Raw genomic sequence first — 14634 nt, forward strand, 5'->3', positions numbered from 1 at the left:
CTGTTGCCGATGTCAGGACACGTTGAGGCTGAGGCCGCTGGATGCTGATTTCTCGGCATACCAAGCAGGACCGAGGAGAGCTGGAGTCCGAGGGAGCTGTGAATGCAGCAGTACGCGTTCCTCTGGATATTCTGCCATCTTTTCTTAGCAGGAAAAGAGGATTTGAAATTCCCTCTGCCTTTGGGCTTCTGGCTTGGGAGCTTGAAGAGATCAGTAACCGGTTTGAAATGTATCCTGCTCGACAGGCTTGAAACCCCTTTTCCAGGCTGTCCCATTGCTAGAGCTCTTTAAGATTTTCTTAAGGATTAATCCCTCTTTCCTTCTGTTTTTTTTTTTTTTTTTTCTGTGTTTTTTGGCAGTTGCAAGACAAAAGTCTACCCCGACGAACTCCCCAACACAAGTGTAGTTATTGTGTTTCACAACGAAGCCTGGAGTACTCTGCTTCGGACCGTGTACAGCGTTATAAATCGCTCGCCGCACCGCCTGCTTTCGGAAATCATCCTGGTGGACGATGCCAGCGAGAGAGGTAGGTTTGGGGAGAGAGGAGCCCCATTCCACGTGTTGTTTTAGCATCATGTTTGAGGACCTAGCAGAAGGGGTTGTGAACAGTGGCTCCCTTTTGTCGGTGCTGAACCGGACCCGCATCTCTCACCAAGCATCTCCCACTGCTGCTGGGGCCAGCAGCAAATCGACTCCAGTAGGTGTGGGCAGAGCCGAAGTATCCTTACAGGTCGTAACAGAGGCGAAGGTTGGTTATCAGGTTGTAAGTCGTATGTATGGTGCTCCCATCCCGAATTTCACGAGTGCTTTTTTTTGCATTGTGGTTTATCATTTCATATTACTGTACAAGACTGTCCTTTTTCACATCTCTCTCTGTCTCTCTCTTGCTGTCTCTCACCCCCGTCCTGTTCTGTGTCTCAGACTTTCCTGAATATCCACACTGAGCCAATTTCCTTGTATTTCTCGTATTTGTGGTTCATTTCTTTTGGTCTTGGCTTTTTTCTTCCTTTTTTTATTTTTTTAAAACCTAGAGTTTAGGAAGAAAACTGTCTGTATGCGGAACTGATATTACCTGGAAAAGGAATCACATTACATTCTATAAATGGAATCAATGGAATGATAAATTTTCCTGCAGTAGCCAAATGTATATAATGGCAAATACAACACATAGCTACAACTGTTCAAGGGACAGAGGATGCAAGCTAAGCCGTCCTTTATCTCTGCCCCATGTAGCATTAATTTAACTCTAATTACTCTCTTGGATTTCTCTGCTTCAGAAAATGAGTAGGCTTACTGTTTCTCTGTGTCAGAAGGTAGAGGAAGACTTTAGCCCAAGTAACTACAATTTTTCCTAAAAGCAAAGTTTTGGATTCCTAAAGGGCTCAAACGGTGAAATGCATCAAAAATAGCTGGATTTGTATTTAACCATAGACAAATTAGCAAAAGTGTAATCATTTTGCACTCACTATTGCTTGCTGGCTTATTTCAAGGAAACTGATCATGCCTTATTTAAAATTTCTGTGATATTTTCATGAGATGCTCTGGCAGATGCGTGCGTATGTACGGGCTGTTTTCCGTGCGGCTGCACTGAACAGAGTGCCAGTGTGAACCTCCATAGCTCAGCTCTCAGTCTTCAGAAAAACACTAAATATGTCAAAATGCGTTTCCCGTGTTACGGCAGTGATCGTGCATGGCAGTCCTTGGAGGGCCGAGCATGACGCATAAGCTCTGCGGTTATATTTGGAGTCCTTGGTAGTTGCTGAACCTAGCTAAAAATAATGTTTTTCTTCTGTTTTTTTTTTTGTTGTGGTTTTTTATTTTTTTTTCCCAATTATCTTTGGCAGAGTTTCTGAAGGCCTCGTTAGAGAATTATGTGAAAAATCTGGAAGTCTCCATAAAAATCATTCGGATGGAGCAGAGGTCAGGACTGATCCGCGCGCGGCTCCGAGGGGCAGCAGCCTCTAAAGGGCAGGTGATAACGTTCCTGGACGCACACTGCGAGTGCACCCTGGGCTGGCTCGAGCCGCTGCTGGCCAGGATAAAGGAGGACAGGTAAGGGGGGCACGGACCTGTCCCCGGGGGCACGGACCTGCCTCCTGCCTCCAGGCCATTCCTTGGTTTCACTGTGCTGCTAAAAAATAGAAATGAAAACAATTCATTGGTCTGAAAATGAAGATTTGTGGTTTTTTGGTTTTGTTTTTTTTTTTAAATTTATCAGGAGGATATTCTCTAATATTTGTATCAAAATCTAATTTCTAAATAAATATACAATAAGCTTTTGATTCTTACAGCAGGATTTCTGTTGCTGACAGTAAGACTAATAATGCCAGTAATGACAGCAACTTGTGCCATTTACTTTCACAAGGTCTGGGTGTCCCCCACCCTGATGGCCATCTTTCCCCCTTTTTTTTTACCAGGCACAACTTCTTGTCTGTGTGACCTCCAGTATGCTCTGAAATTTGCACTTTTTTTTTTCCTCTTTTCTTTTTTTCCTTTTTTTTTGCGTTAGGTGATGCAATCAATTTTCCCTTTTTTTTGCGCCTAAGTGCATAAAAGCCCTGCGAGTGAGACCCAAAAACCACGCTGTCCTCCCTGGCAGGGTTGCAGCAGCCGAGGTCCTTGCTCTGCTCGATGGAGGAGCAGCCGCACATGCATGGGCAGCAGCAGCCTGCCTAAGTGCACACACGGGAGATGGGATTTGTTCTCATTTATGAAACGCCTCGCAGGTGCTTCACGAGACATGCATGCACACGTGATAACACCAGCACTGCTCGAGCCCCGCAGCCACAAGCAAAAATAGTCTCTGTTGTGTTTGTCCTGACAGTCTTGGAAAGGTGTACAGGAAAACTCTGTGTCATGTAAGGAACAAGGAGGAGAATTTATCGATACGGTGTAGTTTGTGCTGCTGGGGTGAAGCGTGCGGCAGTCGCTCCTGCCGTTCGGAGAGGATTTGGCAGCGGAGCGGGAGCCCCGGGCAGGGTTGGGTGTTGGCAGCTTTCAGCTCTTGGGAGCTCAGCGAGGAGTCAAGTGTGTCCAAAAAGCTGCGGACAGCAGAAAAGGGGAATTTTGCACGGCCTCGTTCCTGGAAGAGAAAACCGGCGCGGAGCGGTGGTAAATGCAGAGAAGCCTCAAAATAAGTGCAATATTCAGCATACTAACATGAAAAAATATTTCGTTTAAAAAAAGCCAATTTTTTTCTTACAGGAAAACTGTTGTCTGCCCAATCATTGATGTGATCAGCGATGACACGTTTGAATACATGGCTGGATCTGATATGACTTATGGAGGGTTTAACTGGAAACTTAACTTTCGCTGGTATCCAGTTCCCCAGAGAGAAATGGACAGGAGGAAAGGAGACAGGACCTTGCCTGTAAGGTAAGGAGAGCAAATCAAGAGTACTATGCTAATTGACTCTACTGTCTACTTGTTTATGTAGATAATAATGCTTAATACTTAAGATTTCGCTGCAGTATCAGAGAACACATGTCAGATACTTTCGGCACCACTGTTCAGGGTAGAGAAGACCAAAATCTGACCTGTCCTTAATGCTGCAGTGTAGTTATCAGAGCTGAGAAAACTCATTTGTATCTTCTTTTCAACATTCAGTAATTCAAAATATCCCTGCTTTTTAAGTTTCCTCTGTTTGTTTTCTGCAAATAGCCTGTTGACCTTGTGTTTACAGATGTTACTGTTTTTTTCATATTTAAGGCAAATATTAGAACATATTTCTGAAATACACATTTTTGGACATATTGAACCAAGTATTCGGTTATGATTTGCACTTGAAATGCGTGCTTTTATTGCCTAGAAAATAAAATTGATGACTGTGCACACTGAGTCAAAAATGATCTAAGAGTATGTCCTGAATTCCTGTGATCATTCCTGACCTCTTTCATTTAATTGCTCAAACCACGGACTGTAACAAAATCTCTAGAAAAATTTTAAATGAAGCTGAAACAGAACAAATTGAATAAATTACTTGCAATGGGTTATTTGCTCAGCTCTAATAGCTTCTGTGGTCTTCATGAAAAGTTAAAAAAAAAAAGCAAAAAAAAAACCCCTTTCACAAGTGGATGTAATGGTTTCAAACCTGTCTGAGACATATGATGAAGTGGACAGAATTCCAGTCCTGCATACCCCCGATTGTGCACAACAGGCAGATAAAGGGAGAGCCAACTCAGGGACAGCAGTCACAGCACAGCTTTGCGAAACACTTCCAGGTAAGGCAGGGGATGGGCAAAGAAAAGCCTTTCAGAATTACCTTTGCCAGAAAGTGGCCAAAATCTGTCCTTTTTTGTCCTTCAAAGCCTGGAGCCAGGGAAGGGCTGGGTTTTTTTTAGATTTTATTCTCAGGAAATGATCTCAGGAAAAGGAAACAGGGTCCTTGGGAGCAGGAGCTGACCCTGGCATTAGCAGAAGGGGGATGAAGCTATTTTTGAGTCAAGAGAACTGTTTTTTCTCATCATCTCAAATATTATCACTCAGCTCTGAAGTCTGCCAGCAGCTATTTCATTAAAGCTGAGGTGTGCCTTAAAATTGGTAGAGTTAATTATCCTAACGAGCTGCAGAGCCTCACACTGTGCTGGCCGCTGCTCCCACCGCGTCATTCACTGGGCTGGGTTTATCCTGCCTCTCCCGTGCCGAATCAATTCCCAGACACAGGGAGTTTTCAAAGAAACGCAAATCCCGTTCTTAGTTCCTTATCTTGAAATGCAGTAGTACTTAAAAGTTAATCCAGAATCAGACATGTAATTGACTCTTAAAATTATTAAAACAAAAAAATAGGGTTTTTTTCTTTTTTCCCCCCACCAGCTTTTAGCTGGTGATTGCCTGGGCTTTTTGGGATTCGGCTGGTAAGGTGAGTGTTAGTGAGCAGAGCGTGGGTGAAGGAGTCAGAGGTTAATGCCAAGTGTCCCATAATTATCACTTACATAAGTGCTTTAGAGTGAAGAGGTGGCTCTGAGGGTGTGTAATTGTGCTGGCTTAAGACTAAAGTGTCAGCTTTTAGACATATAGGTGCCCTTTCTGACCACATAGTGGAGGCATTTCAGTCTCTTTGGTGTCCGAAGAAGGTGCTGCCTGTTTCATTTTCCCTTTTACCCAGCGGGAGGGGAACCAGCAAAGCAATGAGCTGTGGAACTGCCCGGTTAGAACGGCCTTCCTGTAAGAAACACCATTTAATAAGTCATCAGCTGCTTTCAGTGCTAGCTGGTATTTCCAGATGCTTATCAAAAGCAGTCCAAGAGACCGCGGCAGTAAATCAGGCCTGAGCTGTCAGAAACACAATCACAAATTCTGCATCCAAAGAGCAAAAGTATAATACTGCAGCTAAGTTAAGAATGGTTTTGGCAGGTGCTGCCGCCTGAATATTCAAAAAATGGGGGGATAAAAATAAACAAAAGCCTAACCCATACCAAAAACTTAGAAACAAATTGGTGAGTTCATTTTCTTATTCCATGTTGCTTTCCCCATTCTGTAACATTTTTTCAGTCTCACGTAGATTCAATATGTCTTTATTCATACTTTTTCTTTGTAATCTGTGGAATAGGTATAGAATACAAACATCATTGGATTACATGTTTGTGTGCATGTATGTGTAATATAACCATTGCACTCAAATTCTGCTTTTTGTTATGTTAAAAATCCGTGGAATTGACAAAAGTTTTACTCAAAATATTTATCTTCCATAATAACATCGATAAATTCCTACCTTTGCTTTTTAGATTTAAAAGCATAATGCATACAGTTTCAAACTGAATTAGTTTATATACAATTTATTATTTATGTATAATTTGTATTATTGTATAAGTATTTTTATGGGAAAGATCAGGATAGCTTACTGATAAGAGCTTGCTAGTGGGTACAAACAAAGTTCAGCCATCACATACGCTGTGACCATTAACCCCAATGAAATTAAAGACAGAAGGTGCTGTACTCTCAGAAGAGGGTGCCTCATTCTTTCTGGTTTGTAGATGTGAAATGTTGCTTGATTGTTTGCCTAGGGAGTGAAAGGAAATGTTAAATTCCTGAGTTGGGCATTTGAGTCAACTGAAATATCTGCCTTTGCTGGAATCTCTAGATTTAGTGGGAAAAGGTTAATTAATTCAGTGACTGGTATTAAAAACCCACAGCTAATTGTTATGCAGTACAGCTGTAAAAGAGTTTTCTTACCGACATCCGTTAGAAAAGTTAGGTTGTTTGTCATATTTTTGCAAACAGAACAATGGGGATTCAGAGGTGCCTCTCACACTAATTAGTGATGCCCTGCCCTGGACAGATCGGGTTCTGATCCGGATGCTATTCCTGCTCTTCACACACTAATCCCTACCATTTTTGCCCCTTATTTTCTTCTTCTGGTTCTTAAACCCCAGTCTGACGTCCCTTCTCTTGTTCTCATTTTCTTCATCCCTTACCTAGTTTTCTCTCAGGTCAGCTAACACTATGATAACATAACCTTTCCCAGAATAGTCTAAAATCGTAACTCTTCCCCAAAGAATCACAGGTTTTGCAAATGTAGCAAAAGCCTTTCCAGTTTGCCAGTGCTCCCAGTTTGAAGGTGGTAGATGAAGGTGGGAGCACTAATGATGGGCAGTTGTCCTGGGCACCAGGCAGCACGTCGTGCCACCTCTGCCCCGACCCCCTCTCAGTACTCCCCATCCTGGGGGAAGAAGTCAGTGGTCATCAGATACTGGGATTTCCTGGGGTTTGGGTTTTTTTGGTATTTGGTTTTTGGTTTTTTTTTTTAAATGTACTTACAATTTTTTTACACATACAATGACCAGAAGCAGAAGTAACATCAGGGAGCTTTCAGTTCATCAGGCGTCTTTGTTAGGACTGAAACTATAAAGTGAGGACAGGAAGGGGACATTTAGAAGAAATCCCTGAAGGAAAGATTGTTCCTGGAGACAGAGCTAGTCAAGTCAAATATTTCATTCTCTGAGGTTTGCTAGAATCAGTTGAAACATATTTTTTCAGGTGTATTTGCAGAAATCAAATATGAACTGTGGCTTGAGTGCAAATGTTACCTGAGCCATGGAGGGGCTTCCAGGTGTTGCTTTAGGGGTACGTTCCTTACTGTGAAGGTACAGCAACCCCCAAGGACTCGTGTCAGTGGGTATATATCTATTTTCTTTTGTTTGAACAGCAAAGGCTATTCATTGCTGTTCTGATGCACCTCAGGATTTTACCTTATTTCCCTGTGAAGTAAATGCTGTAACTTCCGCTGTCACCGGAGTAACCTCCGGCTTTGTAAACTTTGTAAATGATCAGACCTTGTCAAAATATGTTATTCCAAGTACAAAGCCTGTTTTGGTTTCCAGAGGGCTCTCTGGGAGCAAAACCTGGATGGTTGCCCCGTGCAGAGGTGGAGCTTAAAGCCAAAGCTTCCTGCAGATGATCCGGTGGATGTGGGTAGATCTGGGATTTATGAAAACAGAGATTTCTAGGCAGTGTAGTTCTCAGGTGTGACCTGTTTCGGTGTTGAATGTTCATGGACAGTGCCAGCTAATAAAGCCAGTGGTCTTGCTAAACCTTTCATTTTTCTTTTTCCACTGAAAAATCCTTGCACAATATTTGTACTTTGCAGGACATCCTTTGTCTTTAAGTGAGCTCATTTCTCCTTCTGCAGTTTTGCCTGTGGCAATAGAAAACTTGTCTGTGCCAAGATCAGTTTACAAAAATCTCGTCTTCTTACATCTACAGTATTAAAAGCATGAATTGTTTCTGTGCTGGGCAGTTAGAGTCTCTGCACAGCACATTTCTATGGATATTTCTATACTTGCCCTTAATTTTTTAAGCTGAAGACACTCCAGGCTAGTATTATAAATACTAAAAAATATTTTGTTCCAGAAAATCTCTTCTCAAGTATAAATTAGTTATTGAGAGGAAAAATACAAGGTCAAATATTAGGAGCATTTTTTATTTATCTTCTTCTTCTTATGGCTGATTAAACTTAGAGCTGACTACAATTAATGCTGCCTGGGTGATGGACAGCAGTATTGGAAACTGGTGTAAAAACCTTATTCCAAGCTATATAAATAGCAGTCTTGTTCATTAGCAACGTTACCGTTGCGACTGTTGGACCCCTTTGAGCGGATGCACAGGACGGGGAGCTTGAAGGACGCGGGGTGAGGTGACATTACGTGGCTTTGGGATGCTCCCAGCCTGGGGGACCTGACCTGAGCATCCCCGGCCACGGCGGGAGCTGGAGTCCCCTCGGGAGCGGCTCCATGCCAGCCCCTCCTCGTTTTCCCTGCCCGGCACGGTGTGCTGGGCTGGGTTAGTGGGATCGGTGGGATGCAGCAAACCCGGGGTCACTGCGGTACCTTTATGCTGCGCAGCTCCTCTTACGGGATGTCAAAGGTGCAGGTACAGGAATGGGAATCCTGCTTGCTGCTAATAATTGCAGAAATGAGGAGGAGACGTTACCTCCAAAATAAAATTAAAAGTGGGTTTGAATGATGATTAGAGTTAATCATAACATATTACTGAAGTTGTTAGTGTGACTCCGAGTAGGCAAAATATAGCTAATAGGTGTAAAGCTGAGCAAAAACTGTAGGCACCCTTACTCTTTCTAATATTACTGTTTCAGCTGTTTTTATAATGAGAGCTCTGCAGGTCTGTTTGTGTAACAAATTTACATAACAGAACAGTCCTGCCTGCTGCGTTTCAATTATTTGAGAATCCGTGGCATATATTGGTGCATCGTTACCTACATTTTACAGCATGAAACTCAGCACTTCCAGTTTCAGTTAGTGAGTTATTAGGGAAACTGTTTGGGTTTTGTAAACATTTGCCGATGACATTTCAGAAGAATCCAGATCTGTGTGTACGGTTCAGCTGCATCGTTCAAAAAATTGCTTAAGACTGAATCTTTGCAAAAATGGGAAATTTCGTACCATTCAAGCAAAGACTGTCTTCCTCCAGGGGAAGAAATGGAGGAAGAAAAGGAGGAAGAAGGAGAGGAGGCAGAGGATGAGGGTTTCTGGTGCAGACAGAGGAGTGGGGATGATTTTATTCGTCGGACAGCAGTGGCACTCCTCACTTCAGTAAGGTTAGCGGGGATGGGAGATCAGTGCAGGAGGGAGCTGGGCACCGGCTCATCACAATGTTTGTGAATCGCCGTGAGTCCTATGGGAACTTGGCCACTCGTCAGGTAGGTGGGTGAACCAAGTACTGACACGGCTCTTGGTATCAGGGTAAATAGTTTTGCGTAGACTTACAGAGTTTGTAGGTAATCAATAATAGAAGTTTCTTTAAAATACATTTTCTTGTATTGGTAATCGTCTGGCACAAACCCAGTTCAATTAAGAAAGATTTCAGACTCGGCTTTATTTTGTGCTCCCCATACTAGATGGCATTTAACTTCCACGATAGCAGTCAGGTGGAGGGTCACACTGCCCGGCCGTTCCCATCCGCTCCGCTTGCTTGCAGTGTAGCGTAGGGTCGCTCAGGGGGCCAGCAGTGTTGTTTGTGGCAGAAACCCAGCCAGGCTGAGGGCAGTAAAGCAGCTTTGAAACCTGGGAAGGTTTAGCTCTGTCCAGATGACAGGCAGTTAATTAACTGAGCTTTCCGTGCTGAGAGCACGGGGAGACGAACAGAAATGAAGTGTTGGTAAACTCAGGGTCCAGTGTTATTTCATTGCTAAACTGCTTTTTTTTTTCTGGGAGTAACGATAGTCAGCTCTGGCAGAAGAGGAAATAATTGCACAGCAGGCGAATTACCTGGCTTTGCTGAGTTTGAGAGTGAGTGAGGACTCCTTACTGCCAGGGCTGTGTCCAGTGCCACCACTGGGAAAAGCACAGCATCATCCCAGTGGGTCTGGGTGTCTGCACTCCGTGTGTGTGTGTGACACCCACACTAACCCGTATCGGAACACCGGGATGCTATGTGCAAATAGGGGGGTGCTTTAGCGAATTCATGTTGCGTGTAGGACGTACGAAAGCTTCCGAAGGAAGATCTGAGAAGTGCCCAAGTGATTCAGGTTCTGCCAGGGGTGGGAGCGCCGGTGAAGCCCCTCTTCCAGCTTTTTCCTGCATTGCACGTGAACCGTTTTGTTCCTGTTGACTTGCATTTTGGAAAAATTACAGGAGCTTGCTTTATATCATCGGTGTTTGTGTAAGGCGGTCTCCAAACACAGGAGCTCTCGCAGAAACTGAGCTTTAGATGGGCAGAAGTGCCGGTGCTGGAAATGCTGCCCTTGCACAGATTCAGTCGCCTCATCTGACCACTGAATATCGGATATTCCTAGCAGTCTTTGCAAGCAGTTTACTAAATACCCGAATGAATGAATTCATTTGTGTGGCCGGATCGTTTGCAGGCAGGCCGTAGTTACCAGCGTGTTTGTGTGCGGTTGTACGCCTGTGCGTTGAGCCAGCGTTAGGTCACGCATTTTCAAAATCCAATCTCGCCCACTTTGCAGTTGGGTTTTTTTTTGAAGCCGAGGGACAGAAAACAACTGCTACCTGACCGGCAAGGCTTGATCCGCAGCTACATTAACATGCCCGGCGGTCCTCACCGGCAAAGCCCGTCGGCGTGGGGATGCCGAGACCTCAGCAGACCCCTTCCACCAAATCCCAGTCTGTCGCTGGCCGCGGGTGCCGTCACCCCGCGTCGTGCCGGAGCTCTGCCGACGGGGGGGTGCTGGGGCGCAGCTCCTGCGGCAGCGTCCGCAGGGATGGACGCCGTTGGGCTCAAACCCCGGGATTTTGGGGCAACCCCTTTAGCTGTGTGCTCCGGTCCGTGTGTGTGTGTGTGTGTGTATGTGGTGAGAGCTGTGGTTCGGTGGGGACGCGTTGGTGCGGTAACCCAGAGCCGTGTTCCTGCTAACTGGGGTGAGCTTTTTTCATTTCATATAGACTTCAAACGCTGAAAAACATAGAGCAGGTACTTACGGGGAAATAGGACATCTTTACACAAAGAGAAGTTGCACTCTGACTGGATTTGCCTGTTGTAAGGATTTATAATCCTGTTAAGAGAGATTATGCCTGGTAATTTTATGCACATTTAGTCTCCCTCTAAGGCAAAGCTGAGGCATTAAACTCTCTTCGCTAAGCATCTCAGATTGGATTTGAACTGCTGTTCTGGATGCAGAAGGCCAAAATTCCATCCACTTTACCATTACAATGCTCCTGAAATGATCTATGGAAATATGATTTTGCGGGTAGGAAGCGATCCCGCAGCTCTGACTCAGGCAGCGCTCTCATCGGCTTCGAGGGGAGCTCTGCCCGAAGGGCAAGCGCACAGAGTATGCAGTCGAAACCGTGTTGTTATTGTTAGTAGTTTATATTTAAGTTGCTGTACATAGAATATATTTATAGTCAAAATGTCTGAGGTAGTGAAATGTACTGTAGTGTCACTTAATAAATTCCACAGTGTCTTTCAAAAGGTATTTTTTCTTTTCTTTTTCCTCTTTTTTTTTTTTTTTTCTTTTTTTCTGTTTGTTTTCAACTAGGACCCCTACTATGGCTGGTGGCCTATTTTCTATTGACAGAAACTACTTTGAAGAGATAGGAACTTACGATGCAGGAATGGATATCTGGGGTGGCGAGAATCTTGAAATGTCTTTTAGGGTAATTGCCGTTTTCCTTCATTTTCTGTCACAAACACAGTTGTGCTGTAACCGTTCCTACGCTGCGGACAGGGCGCTTCTGCTTTAGCTGTCATGCAAGTCATGGGTTAATTTAAATTCTCAAGATATTTGGGGATGCCTCATTATAGTATTTTGGTCCTTTTACTGCATGAAACATTTTATTACTGTTTGGAATTTTTGACACTTTCAAAATAATATGTATTTTAGTAATACCTTTCTTTATAAAAGAAATGAGGCTTTCTGTGAGCTAGTGCAAATGCTAACTGACATAAACAAGATATAAACTTGTATAGTGTAAAAAAAAAAAAAAATTCAAGTATATGTTTTAACAGAAGTATTTGAAAGTGTACGTCATCATGAACTTGCAAGTTCTGGCTGCCATTTTTACTCTGTGCGAGAGCCGAGCTTGCAGAGAAATTTCACGTCCTGCAGAAAAGTGACTTTATTTCTGCTAAGGATAGGTATGTTGCCCACGACAAGACTAAAATCCCTTTGAGTGAAATGCATTTAGTAGTTGTCCTTTAGACATAAAGGAAAATTGGAAAATTGAGTCTTTGATAAGTAATTGTTAGAAAGGATGTTGAAAATTACTTTGAACATCTCTGCTGTACCACAGTTTATGCATTTTAAGTAAGTATGCAAAATAAACCCAGCTGTCCCTGTCTAGTACCCATAGGACATGATGGGGATATCCTTCTTTCCGTTGTTTTGTTTTGTTTTGTTTTGTTTTTTTGTCTTTTGTCTTCAGCCAGGGCTGGTAGGCTATTTTCTATTGACAGAAACTACTTTGAAGATTTTCGTAAAGCAAGTATTTCTAGAGAAGATGAACTGAGAATTTGAAAGCATTTTCAGGCCATTTTCTATAAACTATAATCATTCCCTTTCCAGTAAAATAGAAGTGTAGAGTTACTTCTTCTGAGCATTAATGTTTTAAATCAGTGGACTTCAACATTATTTGGTGTATAGACCCCTAAGAATATTCCTTGGATGTATGTAGGCCCCTGTGTAGGAGCTTATTTTTAACTTAAACCTGTTAGTAGGCTTGTTTTTCATGTTGTTAGAAGTGATCCGTGGAGCAGAGAGTGACTAGCACTGCTTTAAAGCGTTAAATATGTGCCTCTCGTAGACTGATCTGCGTGTTACTACTGTTCATTTTTCACCGAGTATCAGAGTGTGTGATTTCTATAAACTGAAGTTCGCCCAGTTCATTTAAATTTTAAGATCAGAATTGCTGATGCACATTAAACCCTGACAGAGGGAACCTCGAAGCCGTTTGTTATTGCTGGCATTTATCGCTTACAGAAAACCTTTTGCAGGACCAATTTTGGGTGATAACTGTGGAAAGGTCCCATTCTCATTAGTGAAGAGTCTAAAATATTTAACCCTCCTTTTGGAAAAACACTGGGTTTTCATCATAAAAATGATAATCCCTGAAAAACCAACTCTAATACAAAGGGACAAACAAGGCGATTTTTAAGAGTCCGTACTGGAGAATATATGGAAGTTGATTCTCCGTGGGCTCCTTTTGGCAGTGGCTATTTTTGTTACCAAAGATACAAATAGCAATCATTTTTCTGTCAGGCCTTGTAAGCGCAACAGAATAAAATAATTTACAATTCCATGGCCTTTTCCTGCTCCCTGGCATAATAGATTCATTTTGGCAGAAAGCATTTGATCTTCTACTGAGAGCAGCATGTGAGTGTGTATTCAGCTTCCAGCATATGCTAAAGAAATGCCCTAACTAGGATATTCTTAATGCATACTCTTGCTCAAATAATGCTAATATATTTTGAAAAGCTTTCCTGAGGAGTTTAGCAATTTAATGGTGGTGTTCTGTCTTCATCTTGTGCTGTTCTGCTCTGGCTCCTGGCAGCTGCGTGGGAAACCTGTCGGAATTCGTGGTGTGAGTCAGCCAGCTCCTGGTCGGGATGATTTGGGGTTTGCGGTCATGTGTAGTGCAGGTTGAGCTGATACCTCTGCCTTTGGTACAATTTCTGTGGTTCTGCTTCCTGGGCACTTCTATAATTTATATAACACATACATACAATAGTACTTGGAGGGTTTGGTTTTTTGTTTTTTTTTTTTTTTTTCCCCCTTCCCTAAATAATCATTCCTTGAGTCGTGTTTCAAATTGGACTTGAATTCTATTCAATGCTTATGAGTAAGCCAGTGATGGGCTTAGTTTGTGTAAATTTTGTGAGAATACTGTCATGAGATCTTTGTTTCAGCTTTAAATTAAAAATCTCAGTCCAAAATATGTGGAAAGACGAAGACCAACGATAGCCGTGCTTTCCGCAGAAAGCCCCAGTGATAGAAGCAGGGAAGCAGCTCTGCCATTCTTCTTCTTTTACTCGTTAAGACGGAGGTGGGGGGAGCGGGAGAGGAAGCGCATGAATTTTGGGGCATCATATTAGAGAACGTTATTTTATGTCTTCAGAAGATTTTCCCACTTAAACTTCAAGAAACATTACCAGCGTGCATCAGCCTAATAAGAGGGCATGGTGTCAAGAACAGAAATAAAATTATGTGCTTCCAGCACTGGGAGATTACCATGGAAATGCCAGGCAGCCACACGATGTGATTTCGTGGTATTTAGAGCCTTCGCCTGTAAAGAAAACCAACCAAATAGTCAAGTACATCAAGTACGACTGGATCAATAAAAGGCCTCTGCATTGAAAAACCCATCTGATGTAAAACACCTGCAGAAAATGGGTAGCAAAGAGTGCCAAGGGGCTGGGGATGTTCCTCCAGCAGCCGCTTTACAAACCTGCAATTACCCAGCAGGTTTCCGGAATATCTCATTGCAGTCAGGAAAACACTGGGACTAAATCTTGGTTTGGAAAATTACTATGATAGGAGTCAGCCGTGAGGACGTTTCTAGAGCTCTTATTACATTGGATGTTTTTATCATCGAATGAAAGGGGGTTCGTTTGGGTGTTGGTCCGGTATTCGGAAAACAACCCCCCAAATCCCCATCTTGATAATCCCTGCATCCTCAAAAAAATGTTATAAATGCCTTTGCCTCCCCTGGCTAATGTCTGCGA

General features: G+C 43.0%; 1 protein-coding gene across 8 annotated transcripts in view; it reads left to right on the forward strand.

Annotated features, from left to right (window-relative positions):
• Window positions 1-14634, forward strand: part of GALNT13 (polypeptide N-acetylgalactosaminyltransferase 13) — a 195385-nt gene that overhangs the window by 127027 nt on the left and 53724 nt on the right. For all 8 annotated transcript variants that reach the window (XR_008235994.1, XR_008235996.1, XR_008235993.1 and 5 more), the window contains 4 exons: window positions 360-526; window positions 1845-2052; window positions 3205-3375; window positions 11453-11570. Coding sequence is in view for 2 of the 8 variants with exons in the window: in XM_052792613.1 (XP_052648573.1) it covers window positions 360-526; window positions 1845-2052; window positions 3205-3375; window positions 11453-11570 (664 nt within the window). In the remaining 6 variants the exon portion in view is untranslated. The remainder of the gene's footprint in view (window positions 1-359; window positions 527-1844; window positions 2053-3204; window positions 3376-11452; window positions 11571-14634) is intronic.

Source organism: Harpia harpyja, chromosome 7 (genome assembly GCF_026419915.1).
Source record: "Harpia harpyja isolate bHarHar1 chromosome 7, bHarHar1 primary haplotype, whole genome shotgun sequence".
Taxonomy (NCBI): domain Eukaryota; kingdom Metazoa; phylum Chordata; class Aves; order Accipitriformes; family Accipitridae; genus Harpia; species Harpia harpyja.